We start from the raw sequence: 17981 nt of genomic DNA on the forward strand, positions 1-17981 counted from the left end.
TGCGTGACACAAAAAATATTTAACTTTTAGGTAGCAAAATATTTTTTAGTAATTCTGTCAATTACACTAAGGTTATTACATTGTCGGCTATATATTTGCTCCTTATTTTTTTAAATATGGGCAATTGATTGATAAAATATTGATCAAAATTAAGATAAAATGTATAAAAAACAAATATCTTTTAAAAAGAGTTTTCCATAAATAACTTATATGACCTGGCAATAAAATTTGTAAAAAAGCGTTTCTAATGTGATTGGCTTAACTGATTTGATTTCGGGTGCGGGTCGGGTTTCGGTTCTATTTTAAGCGGGTCGGGTGCGGATTTTAATTAGTGCTGCTGTCGGAAAATGGGTCGGATGCGGTTTTAAGCACTGCGGGTACGGGCGGGTGCGGATTTACAAAATCGGACCCGTGCAGCTCTCTGATGCAGAGGCTTCGAAACAATTAGACACTCGTCTCTACGGTGACACCTAGTGGTTATTTTTAAGTATTGGTATGAAACCGTACAAACAACAAATCAGTTAAGCGGATTGACAAATTATATAATATATATGTTGCTCTCATGAATTCACTATGTGGGTTGGGGGAGTGATCCAGTGGGCATGATTGGTATTTTGTTAGAGCTTGTCTCTTTAGGTTCGAATCCTGGGTGAAGCTTGGTATAATTATAATAAATATTTAAAAGTTGTGTTTTTATTGTTCTGTCCTTGTAATGTGTTGTAACACCTCTCTGACAACTTTGTGAATGTTATTTTGGTTCTGAAAAAATTTACAATAAAAGATATCAAGCTACAAGGAAAGGCATTTTTTTTTTTTTTTTTACACAAATATTTTTATTTAAATATATAATATTTTCTGCTCCATTAACTCTACTTTGCGTGAGCTAGGTTAAGACAGATGTCTGAAAAAAGAGAGAGTGAGAGAGAGCAGGGGCTCTTTTTTTTTTTTTTTTTGTGGAGTGGCCAGAGTGGGCCAAAACTCTACAACAGAGCTGTACAAGATTGATCTCAATTTATCAGAAGCTTTGCTTTGCAGATTTTGTGGTAACACTTTAGAATATGGTTCCATTAGTTAATGTTAGTTAACTACTTTCGTTAACATGAACTAAGCAAGAACAATCCTTCTACAGCATTTATAAGTCTTAGTTCATGTTAATTTCAACATTTACTAATGCATTATTTAAATCAAAAGTTGTGCTTGTTAACATTAGTTAATGCACTGTGAATTACCATGAACTAACAATGAATAACTGTATTTTCATTAACTAACATTAACGAAGATGAATAAATACAGTAATAAATGTATTATTCATTGTTTGTTCATGTTAATTAATACATTAACTAACATTAACTAATGGAACCTTATTCTAAAGTGTTACCGATTTTGTAGATCAAATTCATTGAGAGAAACTGTACTGGCCCTGATAATCATGAAATGCATACTATTTGCAGCATTTCTGGAAACCAGTTTTGTTTCATTTTGTTTTGTTTTGATAAATTATTTGCTCTACCTGTTGCTTTTGTCAACACCTGCTTGAACCGCCTGTTGGTTTAAGCCAATTTTTAAAGTCAAATAAATTAGATCGCAGTGAAGTCTGAAAGATAAATATGGATTATTGAAATTGTATTAATAAAATTTGTGTGAAATATTTTGGAATTTAAATGTTCACATCTTAGATATACAGCCATGTTGAATTTCAGCCCTTAAAAATGCAAGCACACTGAAAAAAACAAAAAGTAGATTTACTTAATTTTTGTTTTGCTAATTCATTATATATTCATTAAGTAATTAATTAAGTAAAATCTAACAAAGTTAGGTACATTTAACGAAGGAAATTAGTAAATTTAACATGGTCAGTTAGAGATTGATGAGTAATATCTATCTAGTTATTTTGTTAAACATGCACTTATAAAGTACATTACCCTACAGTTTATATAATTTACTCAAACAAGTTAGCACTGGAAAACAATCATGCTATTAAACATGTGGTTCATTTGCATACATGTAAGTAAGCAAGTAGACAGCTTGTTATCCTTTGAAGATAATATTTCCACTCAATACAATTATTACCCAAATTAACACAGAGACCTCAATACTTGGTACACCATACACATTGACGGTAACAATCAGTGGATAGTGTTTGAGTATGAATTGGTCATTTTGAGTAGAAAATTAACTCCAGATATCACAAAACAAGAAGATACTAAACCTAATGATAAAATCAACCCATGTAAAACAGTGTAAATACAACTCAAAACATTGAAAATGTTAACCTTTATTATACTTTTTTATTTATTTCTTTAACCTTAATTATTCATGCCCCAGTGCATGATGGGAAAAACAGGATCATAACTGTAAACTGTATATTTTCAAACTTGAATTTCTACAAATTTAAATTGATTTAAATTTAGTTTTCACCCCCCCAGCTCTTAGTTTTCACCCCCCAGCTCTTAATGCATCTTGTTTCCTTTTGGAGCGTCAGTGAATGTTTGAATCTTTTTAAATAGTTGTGTTTGAGTCCCTCAAATGTCCTCAGTGTGATAAGATGTATTTCAAAATCATAAAGTCACTGCTGGAAAGGGTTCAAATATGCAAAGATGCTGGAAAACTGAAGAATCTCCAGGACCTTAAAGATTTTTCTGAAGAACGCTGCTCAGTTTAACTGTTCAGAACAAACAAGGGACTCATGCACAACCATCACAAAACAGAAAGACAGTCGTGGATCATCAGGTAACAGAACACAGTACTAAGAACCAAGGGTTCCCAAACTTTTGAGTGGGGTTATTTTAATAATTTCATCATTTTTTTTGTCTTGTGGAATAAATGTTAAAATATTTTATGTACAATATCTTACTCAGGACAGTACTAAATAAAAAATAACATGCATTTAGTATGATCTCTCTTATTTTTTGAAAATTACTTATATTTTCACAGATTCTGCAAGGGGTGCCCAAACTTTCGAACCCAACTGTGTATATATAATATATATATATATATATATATATATATATATATATACATTTGTCACTATTTTACATTCATAGTTAAAAATAGTACAAAAAATAATGTACATTTGTCAAAAAATATGCACTCATTTTTAACAGCCATTAATGGATAAACATATTTTTTGCCTACAGAATTGTGTGGTTCTGACATCTACCAAAAGAACAATAAAAACATGACACCATGTTGCAGGTACAGTGCTGCTAGAAAGGGGGATAATCAGAGGAGTATTTGGATCTGGTGCAGTGAGCACTGCTGTGGCGAGCCAAATGCCCTTCCAGCCAAGCCAGATGAGCATGTGTTTTGGCATAATGTTTGTGCTAGGATAGTGAGGAGGCATGGTGCCAGGACTTGAAAATGAAAAAAAAATTAAATCGGTTCACTCCGAGCAGAATCAATATTTTAACGTTTCTGTTCTGCGTTCCTCTGATATTATTACTGTTCCGAAACCGGTTCGGGTGGAAGAAAAACTGGTTAATAACGTTATTTTTTAAATATATATATTACTTGCCTATACTTTGCCTAATAATAATAATAAAGTATAGTGTTTTCTTTACTCAAAAAGAAAAAAAAAATATAGATCTAAAGCTACAGCCAATACAGCATCATCTTTTCTAGATTTTGGCCAAATGTAAGATACTTAAAAAAAAAAAAAAATCATTCAAACACTTTAAAGACATCAAACTATTTTTAAGATATTTAAAAATGTTTGCTGCATTGTAAAAATAAAATAAAAATAATAATAAGACACTTGTATAAGATTGCGTTTTGAGAGTGAAAAAAAAAAAAAAAAACTTAAGTCACAGGCTCACATCGCATTTTATTAGCCCTATTACTTCCGAAATAATAAAGGCTAAAATGCCAACTAGTCTAAAGTAAAATGTTTAAAACATTATAAAAACAGTTATTAGTTTATCTCCAAAGCACATCCTCTAAAGTTATAGGCTATAAAAACGTCAATCCAAAAACAAATTAAAGGTGAAGCTGATGTCTACCTCTCTCATTTGGCAGGAATCCAAATGTTTCCATGTTCCCAACATATCTGGATGCTAAAATGTTATTTATTATTTAGCGTTTGCACTTTCAGTTATTATTATTTAAAATAGGCTAATCTTGTAGGTAAACGGTTGTTGGTTAGGAAAAATAACGATATTAACATCCCTAGTCAGTAATGTCACATTGCATTATAGAATAATAGTTAATGTATAATAAGAAACGCTGTATTTGCGTCTGAAATACGGACTCTTATAATAATACGGAAATTTCTGAGGTTAATACAGCAAATGAAAATTTGTGAAGCTCCGCTACGCTATTTCCCCCCCACTCCATAACAAATAATTTCAATTAACAGTATTTAGAAAAGAACATGAATTAAAAATATAAGAAGTTATAGCATATTAACGACAAACAAAAACTAATTAATTTATGCCAAAACGAAACTCAAACCAATGTTGAGTCTCATTCAACACAAAATCAAATGTTTCAGTATTCGTGATGTATTTTAATGCCAAATGATTATAAAAAAAATATCCTATGTTAACAGTGTTCATTATAGTTTGTAATGTTTGTAAACATTTATTTGTCTGCATTGTCTATTTCTGACTGAAATATTTTTTTTCTCTCTAAAAAAAAGTATATATATATATATATATATATATATATATATATATATATATATATATATATATATATAGCCTACACATTTTTTAGAGCGAAAAAAAGATTCAGAAATAGACACACACACACACACACACACACACACACACACACATATCTATCTATCTATCTATCTATCTATATATATATATATATATATATATATATATATATATATATATACGCGTAGCGTATGCAGCAAACCTTTTTAAATATTTTGATGAAAATGACAACTGAAATAAATATTTACTGAAAATAAATAAATGACTTTTTAAACCGTTTAACTGATTATTAATCGTTCAAAATTAGCTGATACAGTTTGTTGCATTCATGCACTCAGAAACCGGTGACTGAACGAATCAGCAGAGCTTGTACAAGCTTTTGTCATAGTTATATCTTTCTCAGACGTTTCGAAATGTCGAAATTGGATTGCGCAACTATCTTTGCATTATGATTTCCAATGCCATCGGCGAGCAGAGCTTCTCAAAGCTGGCTTCTCATCACAGGCAGGCTATATTAACATCGTGTTCATTATTAACGCTATCAAAACTGTGTAAGGTTGTTTCAGAAAGTGGAATGCATGTATAATTAGCCTTATCATTCTACCTTAAGCAAAACTATGTAACGTTAGCCTAGTGTCGAACATAAACCCACTTAAAAAAGCATGTGGACACGTAACAACTTAGTTTTGTGTCAGAACTTTTACACTTTCATTCATAAATTCACCCCGTCTGTGTTTGCGAAACGATTGAATCGCAGAATCCAGTCAAAAATAGAACTTGCTGTATAAAGCAGAACGTCACGGGATTTGGCTATTTTTGAATAAATACATCTATATTAGGGCTGTAAAATGAATTAAATATCGATATGGACTAGTGTATATGAATATTAAAGTTAAAAGAGACTACAATTGTTCTACACTGTAAAAACTAAAGGTTCCTGGAGGCACCTTTTGGGGTTCTTCACTTCGCCACGCCGGCGGAACCCTCTGAAGAGTTTCTAGGCACCGCTCTAAATGGGGGTGGTTCTCTGAGGAACTTTCAATGGTTCCTGGAGGAACCCTTTTATTAGGATGGCCAGGAACCACCTGGGGTGCTTCAAGGCACCATTTCCCTAATCCCCCCCCCCCCCCCCACACTGGTTTATTTATTTTTTCCTGCTATTGACATTTTTAATGATTAAAAAAAATAAACTGAAAAAATAAAACAAATGCATATAAAACATAGTTTATTGATAAGCAACAACAATATCCATAATCACCTTAAATAGTCAATATTGCACATCACAATCCCATTCATGGACACATCAGTAATATAGCTATAAACGAATAACAACAACAACAAAAAAAAAAATACACCTTGGTAAAATTATTATCAAATAAATGGGACTCAATTATCTTAGAACTTTAAAAAACATTTCATGTACCTAAAACAATGATACAATTTAAATTAATAAATTCAATTCAATTTTAGACACAATGCAATTCATAGTAACATTTTCTTTCCTGTTCTAAATAGTGGTAACTGATTGGAAGAATAACTTCGAGAGCAGTGAATGGGAGAGTATCACAAATATATTTTTGCATTCTCATTTACTCAAATAACAAAACATAAACTCTAAAGATAGCATTTTCACAACTTTCAATCAAAGGAAAAAATCTGACAGAGACTGATAACAGCAGTCAGAAGAGAGAACAATGTCAAATTTATCATTCCTCCCAAAGACACTGGATTTGAAACACCCTTGCATTAGCTATTTTTTTTTTGTAATTTGATACAAATGTGAGATAATACAAAGTATAGTGTTATTAATGCACATAATTAAAAAAAAAAATCAAAATATAAAACAATGGTGAGGATTTACGATGCTGATGGCCGCTGAAACGCATCATCAGTCTTATGCAAATGGTCCATGATATCCTCCTGAATGGCCAACAGATACAGCAGAAAAACAGTGTGCTTTAGTGTACTTTTAATTGCTTTTCTGTATAATCTTGAAAAGAACATAGGCACTCATAGTAAGGTGAACTCATGTCGGCAGGTTCATCAGCAAGAAGCTCCTCACCATCAGGAAAGACTGCAGTGCTGCTCTCACCAAATGGGTCTCCTGCTATTACCACAGCTGTTCTGAGATTATGTGTAGGCTGTTCATTGAAAAAAAGAGTGATTTACTTAAAATTAAATAACAAAATATTTACATTTATTCATTTAGCACAGGTATTTTTTTAATTATCTTAAAAATGAGGAACACCACAGGAATTATTTTTGTCATATTAGTGCATTGATTAATGGTTGTGGGCTAATTAAGTGCACAATGTGTGTTTAAGTTGTGTGTGTACACTACATATGTATACACACATGGACAAACTCATACTTACCTCATCACATACAGTCCAGGACAGCAGGATCATCATGTTACAGGAAGGGCAATGTTAGAATTACTCTGAAAACAATAAAAAAAAAGAAAAGAAAAAAAAGAACTGTTCATAAACTATAAATATCTGAATGTTTTAGAAGGGTTTCTGGTGTGTCTCTGCAAAACTTATTTACACACCTACAAAAGATGAGGTACATCCAGAGAGGTCTGTTTATTGTCAGCCAGCATCAGACTTCAGCAGCTGTCTGTCCACTGCCTCACAGGTGTCCACTACAGAGCCACATTTCTTTATTAACTGCTGAATATAAAGAACATATGGGTAGTTTTTTTTATTGTTTAATTCAGTTCAGTGTAACAGTGTACACAGTCATATATAATTTTGGATTAGGCCAAGCTGAAACCATTTCAGTTATTTCAATGTCAAATAAATAATTAAATACTTACATAGTGCTGCCCTGTGAATCCTTTGAGATTTTTAGAGAAGTCATACTGGATTTTCTGAGGAGAGAAAATTATCAAAACCAGTTTTATGTAACGTTACATTATGTGCAAATGACTCTAAAAATAGGCTAATAGCCTAACTTTACATGTAACGTTAAGTTAACATGGATGTGTAACTATTTAACAAACGTACGTTAAACGACAACAATAATTTAGAAAGGTGGAAGAAAAGAGTTACAATGAATAAACGTAAACATCATGTGTAAGTTAAACCTAACTAATAATTATTTTTTGTGACCTTGTGTTTGTAGTCTCCATTTCGTCCCACAAAGTGCGTTAGACTCTTAATCATCGCAGCTATTAAATTAATGGTTAAAACAAAAAAATCAAATAAAAAAACAAACAAACAATTTAATGTGTCAGCGTAGGAATTAGTATACACATAATAAACCTGTGTATTTATTTCGGAGCCTTTACTCACCTTGCGCAGTTGTTTCTTTCTTTGAGGAAAGGAGCCGTTACTTCTTTGTATTTGAAATCACTCTTCTACGCGCATGCGAGCAAACAGCAGGAGCGCGAGGACGCCAAGCCTCATGCATTTTCTTCTTGACAACGGCTGAACAGTTATTTCTGAATAATTTTAACTTATTTCACTAGAAAAAAAATCTAAATATTACTATTGTACCGATTGTTATAATTAGAGTTTTTTTATTTTATAAAATTAATGCGTTTAGTCATATTTAGTTAAATAATATTTTTAATGTTTGCTTTAAAGTTTCAAGGTAAACTATCCTCCTTCAAATGATTTAACATTAAGCCTATTTCAATAAAACTATTTTTAGTTATTGCAGTATTTAAGTTTAAGTCTGGAGGAAATTAATAAATAATAATAAGAAACATGGTGTAGCCACTGGATGCCTGTTTGCTTGTATATATACAAGCAAACAAAAATATATACAAGCAAACAAAAATTATTTATTCCTATTATTTCATATTATTTATTAATATTCCCTATTGCTTAGAAGTGTTTTCAGAAATAATTGTAACATTTTAGTTGGATATTCTGTCTGTTTAGAAGATTTTGTATGTCCTTTTGTTATTTAATTTATTTATGTTTTGACAGAACAAGTGTGAAGATATGTTCAACCATTTAGGTTTTTTTTTTTTTTTTTTTTTTTTTTTTTTTTTTCACATGCAAGTGCCACAAAACTAATTGTTCCATCACATTCCTAAAAAGTAAATAATAATAATAATAGGTCACATTTAATTTTTGTCACTTCTCTGGGTTCTTCCAGATGCTGGCTTTTCCAAGTGAGATCTTCCAGGAACCACTTTAATGTTAACAGAGCTTGCAGTAACCCTTTTTTAAAATGTGAGTTCCTCCAGGAACCTCCAGAGCACTTTGAGGTCTCAGTGTAATGAAAGGGTGACTCCAGAACCTCAGAACTGGGAACAAAGTGCTTCAAGGATCCCATCAACACAGTCCCATGAGTTCCTGCACGAACTGCAAAGACTATAATGGTTCTTTCAGGAACCCTATTATGAGAAAAAGAGCTTTGAGGCACTTAAAATACATTTTAAGGTTCCTGGAGTACACCAAAGGATACCTGAGGCACCTTTAGTTTTTACAGTGTACGTGTCTCTGGGAATGAGGGCTCAATATGTGCATTTTGCCATTCAGATACACACGATGCTCACAGTGTTTTCCCCCACGCCCACGCCGACTCCGCCCTCGCCATGCCCCCAGCTATGACGAGATGCCGACTGACTGTATCTATGATGAGTTCACAGCTGAGCGGACATTTCACTCATTGGCTTCAGCACATTTGCATATGCTGTACTGCTGGAATTCGTGATTGGTTGACAGCAAATTTTAAATATTTAATGGAACGATAAAATAACGTTATTAACCGGTTAATGGCCATTTCAATTTTTCGATTCTGTTCGGAACTATAAAATTTGATTTAGTTTCTGGTTCTGTTCCTGTCAAAACTTTGTTCGTTTCCGGTTTTCGTTTTCGTTCCTTGAACCAGTTCAGAGCCCTGCATGGTGCCCTTTCACCTCTCAAGACATGTAATGTGCTTTTGTTAAACCTCTTTTATTCTTGTTTTTACAACCTGATGTGATGCTTATTTTGCATAATAATTTTATATATCTGTTATAGCAATGATTTGTTGTGCTAATCAGGTGGTTAATTTGTGCTGAAATTTGCATAAGACTTATTTCTCTGCCTGCCAAGAAACATACATCAACAATTTGTTGGGGACTATGGTTAAACCAATCAGACAAAGAAATGGCTTTTCTTTTTGTACTTAGATTTAAGGACACACTCCAAATGCTTGTTATTTTCTTGTGCTCAGTTTAATATATTGAAAAATGACATTCTGGGGAAGGTTATTAATAAAACAGATTTTGAGTATCAATATCATTCACGTCTCATTAAATAATCACACTAGTTATTTAGCAGAAAAAGTTAAAGAACATCACAGTGTAGAAGACTGTTCCTTCATATCCAGAATTGCTCTGGTTTAGTTGGTTCATTTTGGTACATTTTAACTCCTTTTTATCATTTTCTCGTTTCAGGGACCTGAGGGCCCTCCAGGACATAAGGTACTGTACAAATGAAGTAATCAACATTTTTAACAAATCATGTAAACCTGTTTAAGATAGAACAATATTTTTATTTATCTATTTGAAAAAATTAATACTTTTATTTTCATCAATGATTCATTAAATTGATCGTAAGTGACAGTAAAGACTTGTGGATTTTTACAAAACATTCAACTTCAAATAAATGCTGTTCTTTTGAACTTTGTTCAGCAAAATATCTTGAAAAAAAGTTTCACAATTTCCATAAACATGTTGCAAATGTTAAATATATTTGGCAGCATTAAATAAAAAAAAAAAAAACTTTGCCATCACATTAATATATAAAACAAATTTAAGCATAAATCATATGCACATAGTCAATTATATAAGGATCTAATGAATTAAATAGAATAATTCTCATGCAGACATGAATAAGGGGATACAGATAGAGTTGTTCCGATTCCAATACTAGTATCGGAAATATCACCAATACTACAACAAATTCTGGCATCGGCAAGTACATGAACCCATATATTGATCCAATACCATTTTCTTAAACAAGACCTAGTTATGAACACTAGCTTTGCCTAAGCACTGCACGGTTCTTCTTCACTGCTCAGAATGCATTTCAAACACAGGAAGTTGTGCTGTGTTGCCATAAGCAACCCCTGTTTAGAGCAGCGAAGAAGAAATGACGCGTTAGCAGTATGTCCGCTGTTTGGCAGTATTTCAGACTGGGCCAACCAGACAGTTAAACGGCGACTAGGGATGCCACAAGTATTGGCACTTCACTACCAAGTCGGTGCTGAAAATTAAAAAATGTGATGATACCAATGTCTCTGTAGTACCGGTAGTAAGTTACCAACTCCCAAGTATATTCGGTACCCGCAGCTGCGTTCAGTCGCTTCCGTGTTGGTCTAAGCGCAAGGATCCAGACTTTAGCCGAATATATACTAGTGTCTGTGAATATTAAACTGCAAAATACTATTTAAATATCCCTCCTGCAAATTCTACATCTCTGTCGGTGATGGGCGCAGGGAGCTCGCTGTTTTGTAGTCGCTGCCGTGTGTCATTATATGCGGACACGAACGCATAAACCGTCATTTCATGAGAATTTACCGTTTCATTTGAGAAAACTCATATCATAAACACAGACACTGAAAGATCTTCATGGCAACCCATCAAAATAAATGGTCGGTTCAACGTGAGTAAATTGACAATGTATTGAGCTACTGTTGTAGCCTAAAGTAGATTTAGCTGTCTCTGTGTAGTAATAATAATACGTCTATGCCTAGACGGTTGCTTGTTTTTTACTTGTTTTGTTGTAAAGAGATTATCTCATTAATATATCATTTTTTATATTCCTAGACTTATTTGATGCAGTTTTTTATAGTTATATTGTAAAACTAAAATACCTTTTTAGTTTCCGGTGTTAGATTTTTGGCTGCATTTGAAGTTCTTTTTCGCTTAAGGAAATAAATAATATTACTGTCAAATTCATGTAAGATAATAAAAATACTGTAATAAATACAATAGTTCACCATGTATTTGTTCATGTTTTTTTAAGGGATAAGTCACACCATAAAATAATTCAATTTACTCAGGGCTAGTAGTATATACAGCTGTATATACAGATACACACACAGGTATCGGATCAGTACTCGGTATCGGACGATACGGTATTGGAATCGGTATTGAGAAGAGAAGAGAAAAGGGTATCGGAACATCTCTACATACAAAGCTAGGTATCTAGACGAGTCTGCAATACACAAACTGAAAAGGCATGAACTTAAATAGAGGCATACACAGATAAATAAAAACATTAAACCAGGAAAATGGTGCACAACATAAAGTCTAAATGCAGACTCTGTGACAATAACATTTTAAAATATATTTTAAAAAGTTAATTTTAAATTGTAATATTTCACCATATTACTGTCATTGATTCAATGTTATACACAGAACATACAGTACAGTAGACTGGGGAAAATGTGGTTTTGTACAGGTACAAGATCTATGACCATCAGATATGGTCAGGTTCTTCCTTTTCTACTCCATCTGACTGTTTCATTAAACATCTGGAATGAAAACATCATGACTGGACTTTTATGCATAGAGGGTTTACACGAGCTATAGATCAGTGGCAAAGGAAATCGTATGTCAAGTTCAAGTCAAGTCAAGTCACTTTTATTTATATAGCGCTGTAAACCAAATACATTGCGTCAAAGCAACTGAACAACATTCATTAGGAAACAGTGTGTCAATAATGCAAAATGATAGTTAAAGGCAGTTCATCATTGAATTCAGTGATGTCATCTTTGTTCAGTTAAATAGTGTCTGTGCATTTATTTGCAATCAAGTCAATGATATCCCTGTAGATGAAGTGACCCCAACTAAGCAAGCCAGAGGCGACAGCGGCAAGGAACCGAAAATCCATCTGTGACAGAATGGAGAAAAAAACCTTGGGAGAAACCAGGCTCAGTTGGGGGGCCAGTTCTCCTCTGACCAGACGGAACAAGTAGTTAAAATCCAGGCTGCAGCAAAGTCAGATTGTGCAGAAGAATCATCTGTTTCCTGTGGTCTTGTCCTGGTGGTCCTCTGAGACAAGGTCTTTACAGGGGATCTGTATCTGGGGCTCTAGTTGTCCTGGTCTCCGCTGTCTTTCAGGGCTGAAGAGGTCCTTTCTAGGTGCTGATCCACCATCTGGTCTGGAAAAGTACTTGATCCGGGCAACTGCAGTGACCCTCTGATCTGGATACAGACTGGATATGGTGGTTACGGTGACCTCGGAATAAGAGAGAAACAGACAAATATTAGTGTAGATGCCATTCTTCTAATGATGTAGCGAGTACATAGGGTGTTATGGGAAGTGTTTCCAGTTCCGGTTTACCTAATTAATGCAGCCTAAAAATCCTTTAACGGATTTGGATATTAAAAGCATATTACTCTGTTATGTGTAAGCCAGGTTAAAGAGATGGGTCTTTAATCTAGATTTAAACTGCAAGAGTGTGTCTGCCTCCCAAACAATGTTAGGTAGGTTATTCCAGAGTTTAGGCGACAAATAGGAAAAGGATCTGCCGCCCAGGGTTGATTTTGATATTCTAGGTATTATCAAATTGCCTGAGTTTTGAGAACGTAGCGGACGTAGAGGATTATAATGTAAAAGGAGCTCATTCAAATACTGAGGTGCAAAACCATGCAGGGCTTTATAAGTAATAAGCAATATTTTAAAATCTATAGAATTTTTGATAGGGAGCCAGTGCAGTGTTGACAGGATGAGGCTAATATGGTCATACTTCCTGGTTCTAGTAAGAACTCTTGCTGCTGTATTTTGGACTAGCTGTAGTTTGTTTAGTAAGCGTGCAGAACAACCACCCAATAAAGCATTACAATAATCTAACCTTAAGGTCATAAATGCATGGATTAACATTTCTGCATTTGACATTGAGAGCATAGGCCGTAATTTAGATGTATTTTTGAGATGGAAAAATGCAGTTTTACAAATGCTAGAAACGTGGCTTTCTAAGGAAAGATTGCAATCAAATAGCACACCTAGGTTCCTAACTGATGATGAAGAATTGACAGAGCAACCATCAAGTCTTAGACAGTGTTCTAGGTTATTACATGCAGAGTTTTTAGGTCCTATAATTAACACATCTGTTTTTCTTTCAGAATTTAGCAGTAAGAAATTACTCGTCATCCAGTTTTTTATCTAAATCCTGACTGGAAATCCTCACATATACCATTTTTCTCTAAGAAGGAATATAATTGTGAGGATACCACCTTTTCTAGTATCTTGGACAGAAAAGGGAGATTCGAGATTGGTCTATAATTAACAAGTTCTTTGGGGTCAAGTTGTGTTTTTTTGATGAGAGGCTTAATAACAGCCAGTTTGAAGGTTTTGGGGACATATCCTAATGACAATGAGGAATTAATAATAGTCAAAAGAGGACCTATGACTTCTGGAAGCACCTCTTTTAGGAGCTTAGATGGTATAGGGTCTAACATACATGTTGTTGGTTTAGATGATTTAACAAGTTTATACAATTCTTCCTCTCCTATAGTAGAGAATGAGTGGAACTGTTCCTCAGGGGGTCTATAGTGCACTGTCTGATGTGATACCGTAGCTGACGGCTGAATGGTTACAATTTTATCTCTAATAGTATCGATTTTAGAAGTAAAGTAGTTCATAAAGTCATTACTGTTGTGGTGTTGGGAAATGTCAACACTTGTTGAGGCTTTATTTTTCGTTAATTTAGCCACTGTATTGAATAAATACCTGGGGTTATGTTTGTTTTCTTCTAAAAGAGAAGAAAAGTAATCAGATCTAGCAGTTTTTAATGCTTTTCTGTAGGATATGCTACTTTCCCGCCAAGCAATACGATATACCTATAGTACTGTTTTCCTCCAGCTGCGCTCCATTTTTCGGGCTGCTCTCTTTAGGGTGCGAGTATGCTCATTATACCATGGTGTCAAACTGTTTTCCTTAACCTTCCTTAAGCGTAAAGGAGCAACTGTATTTAAAGTGCTAGAAAAGAGAGAGTCCATAGTTTCTGTCACATCATCAAGTTGTTCTGAGGTTTTGGATATGCTAAGGAATTTGGATACATCAGGAAGATAACTTAAAAAGCAGTCTTTTGTGGTAGAAGTGATGGTTCTTTGATACTTGTAACAAGAAGTGTAATTTACAATTTTGGCTATATGAAGTTTGCACAGAACTAAATAATGATCTGAGACATCATCACTTGGCTGAATAATTTCAACACTATCAACATCAATTCCATGTGACAGTATTAAATCTAGAGTATGATTTCGACAATGAGTAGGTCCTGAAACATGTTGTCTAACTCCAATAAAGTTCAGAATGTCTATAAATGCTGATCCCAATGCATCTTTTTCATTATCGACATGGATATTAAAATCACCAACTATTAAAACTTTATCTGCAGCCAGAACTAACTCGGATGTAAAATCACCAAACTCTTTAATAAAGTCTGTATGGTGCCCTGGTGGCCTGTATACAGTAGCCAGTACAAACATAACGGGGGATTTATCATTAAAGGGGGGGGGGGGGGGTGAAATGCTCGTTTTCACTCAATATCCTGTTAATCTTGAGTACCTATAGAGTAGTACTGCATCCTTCATAACTCCAAAAAGTCTTTAGTTTTATTATATTCATAAGAGAAAGATAGTCTGTACCGATTTTTCCCGGAAAAACACGAGTGGCTGGAGGCATGACGTGTGGGCGGAGCTAAAGAATCACGAGCGCCAGTAGGCTTTTGTGTTGAGCGCGTCTGGAAGCTGTGACACCGTGAGGAAAAAACCAACCATAACAAACCATGGCTAACAGTCAGATTCAGCGTATATTTATGATCCAGAATCAGATCCAGAGGCTGAAATTGAACAAGAGCAGCATCAGCAATCAGTCCATATGTGGTATGTACTGAAACTGTATATATTTGCTTAGCCGTTTTGGAAAATGACTAAGTTCCACTTTGTCATCTTTTTTTATTTTTTTTAAGCAGAGATATTTGAAGCAGTTTTACTCGTGCAGTTTGATGACAACATCGCATGTTGTTTACTTGATGTGCTTACACGCCGATAGCTAAGTTAATAACACAGAGATATTTGAAGCAGTTTTACTCACCGCATGCGGTTCCAACACACGATCGTGACCCTTTTTGGGACTGCATTATCCTTAAGAAATAAACGATGTGCAAATCCGGCAAATCCGGCATCAAACTGGACCTTGTTTGTAAAACAAGCATCTTCGAAATGCAGGGGAACAAACAAAAACACTTGCACAACTCCATTGATGCTCTGTAAAAATAAACTCCATCCACTGGTCCCTTAATGCTGTTTCTCTTTTGGTAATCTGTGCAGGGTTGTCTTGCCCTGGCAACCAAAAACACACTCCTTTTTGTGACATTTCGCGACGCTCTCGCTCTGATCAGTGAAGTCTGTTGTGCTCTCACCCTTAAGAAAAATAACCATGGTTTTATTATAGTAAAACTGTAGTAATCCATGGTTTTTTGGCGTATTGACTGCCATTTGTAAAACCACAGATTTACTACAAATACCATGGTTAAACTATGGTTAATATAGCAAAACCATGGTTAATTTGTGGTTACCATGGTTTAACTACAGTAACCATGGTTTTTTGGTTTTATTTGTAGTAAAACCATGGTTAATTTTCGTAAGGGCAGTGCTGTGCTATACGGGAGCGCGCGCTCTTCCAGCAGATGTGCCCTCAGGACCCATATAAGGAAATTCCGCTCCATCTAACGTCACACAGAGCCATACTCGAAAAAAACTTTCCGAAATTTGTGACAAACCGGAAGTGGTATTTTTGGAACAGAAATACTCCTTCAAACGTACAACTTAATTTTTGAAACTTTGTCCATGTTTAGCATGGGAATCCAACTCTTTAACAGTGTAAAAAACTCAGTATGCATGAAATAGCATTTCACCCCCCCTTTAACATTGGTTTCTCTGGATAATGTTATATGAAGCACCATTACTTCAAACGAGTTATACTTGAAGCCTGCCCTCTGAGAAATCCTGAAAACCTTGTTATAAATTGAAGCAACTCCTCCCCCTTTGCCTTTTAGACGCGGCTCATGTTAATAACAGTAATCTTGGGGGGTGGACTCATTTAAAATAATGTAATCATCAGGTTTTAGCCAAGTTTCTGTCAAACAGAGCACATCTATATTATGATCAGTAATCATATTATTTACAAAAAGTGTTTTCGTAAATGGATCTGATATTCAATAAGCCAAGCTTTATCATTTGTTTATCCATATTGCATTTTTTTTTTTTATTTGTTGAACCTCAATTAAATTGTTAGCCTTAACTTGGTTAGGACGTTTTTTGTATTTTCTAGTTCTGGGAACAGACACAGTCTCTATAGTGTGATATCTAGGTGAAAGAGTCTCTATGTGCTGAGAATTAACTGACCTCTGTGATGGGAGGCAGCTAGCAGACGGTCGGTTTAGCCAGTCTGTCTGCTCCTGACCTGGGCCCCAGTTAGTCAAGTATAAACACTAAGACTATTTGCCATATTTCTAGAGAGAAGAGTGGCGCCACCCCAGGAGGGATGAAGACCATCTCTTTTAAACAGGTCAGGTCTGCCCCAAAAGCTCAGTAAACGCAAGTCCTAATGTATCATTTGTATTATCAACGGGAATATTAAAATATCCCATGATTAGCGCCTTATCAACTGTAACTAGAAGGTCTGAGAGGAAATCTGCAAATTCTTTTAGAAATTCTGTATACGGCCCTGGTGGTCTATACACAGTAGCCAGAGCAAGAGATACATAAGATTTCTTTTGCATGTCTGACAGTGTAATATTTAGCAGAAGTATTTCAAAAGAGTTAAACCTGTATCCTGTTTTCTGGGTAAGATTGAGAATATAACTATATATTGTTGCAACACCTCCGCCACGACCAGTCTGACGGGGCTCATGCTTATAACAGTAGTTTGGTGGAGTAGACTCATTTAGACCAAAATAATCATTTGGTTTTAGCCAGGTTTCAGTCAAGCAGAGTACATCAAAACTATTATAATTTCATTTACAATAACTGCTTTAGGTGTGCGTGATCTAATATTTATGAGCCCAAACTTTAAAAATTGTTTTTGTTCATTTACTTTACTTGTTTCTGGTTTAATTTTGATAAGATTTTTTCTAGATCCTACGTTATATTTATATTTTGACCTCACTATTCGGGGGAACAGATACAGTCTTAATAGTTTTTACAGCGCAAGTACTTTTATCATTTAAGTGGGTGGAACAAAACTCATCATAATGGTTATTTGAGAATTGTCTTACTACTCACATGGAGCGAAGTGTCCTGGAGATGTTGTCAGAAAGCAGCTCCTCTCCGATTTTGCTGGGGTGCAATCCATCAGCGCG

At 34.5% G+C, this 17981-nt stretch overlaps 1 protein-coding gene and 1 long non-coding RNA gene across 31 annotated transcripts in view; one reads left to right on the top strand and one right to left on the bottom strand.

Annotated features, from left to right (window-relative positions):
- LOC113098631 (collagen alpha-1(XXV) chain-like) overlaps positions 1–17981 on the top strand; it is a 564810-nt gene that overhangs the window by 373486 nt on the left and 173343 nt on the right. For 25 of the 26 annotated variants that reach the window (XR_003289116.1, XR_003289115.1, XM_026263668.1 and 22 more), the window contains one exon: positions 10060–10086. The exons of the other annotated variant lie outside the window; for it this stretch is intronic. Coding sequence is in view for 23 of the 25 variants with exons in the window: in XM_026263668.1 (XP_026119453.1) it covers positions 10060–10086 (27 nt within the window). In the remaining 2 variants the exon portion in view is untranslated. The remainder of the gene's footprint in view (positions 1–10059; positions 10087–17981) is intronic. 26 annotated transcript variants of the gene reach the window in all.
- On the bottom strand, positions 6270–8596 carry LOC113098632 (uncharacterized). Of its 5 annotated transcripts, XR_003289119.1 has the most exons (6): positions 7775–8596; positions 7480–7533; positions 7213–7333; positions 7037–7101; positions 6724–6802; positions 6270–6581 (listed from the first exon to the last, which is right to left on the bottom strand). It is a non-coding gene; the product is annotated as an uncharacterized LOC113098632 (long non-coding RNA). The 5 variants fall into 5 exon arrangements; XR_003289118.1 differs by having other exon boundaries at positions 6724–7101; XR_003289121.1 differs by having other exon boundaries at positions 6270–7101; positions 7213–7330.

Source organism: Carassius auratus, unplaced genomic scaffold (assembly GCF_003368295.1).
Source record: "Carassius auratus strain Wakin unplaced genomic scaffold, ASM336829v1 scaf_tig00216597, whole genome shotgun sequence".
Classification (NCBI taxonomy): domain Eukaryota; kingdom Metazoa; phylum Chordata; class Actinopteri; order Cypriniformes; family Cyprinidae; genus Carassius; species Carassius auratus.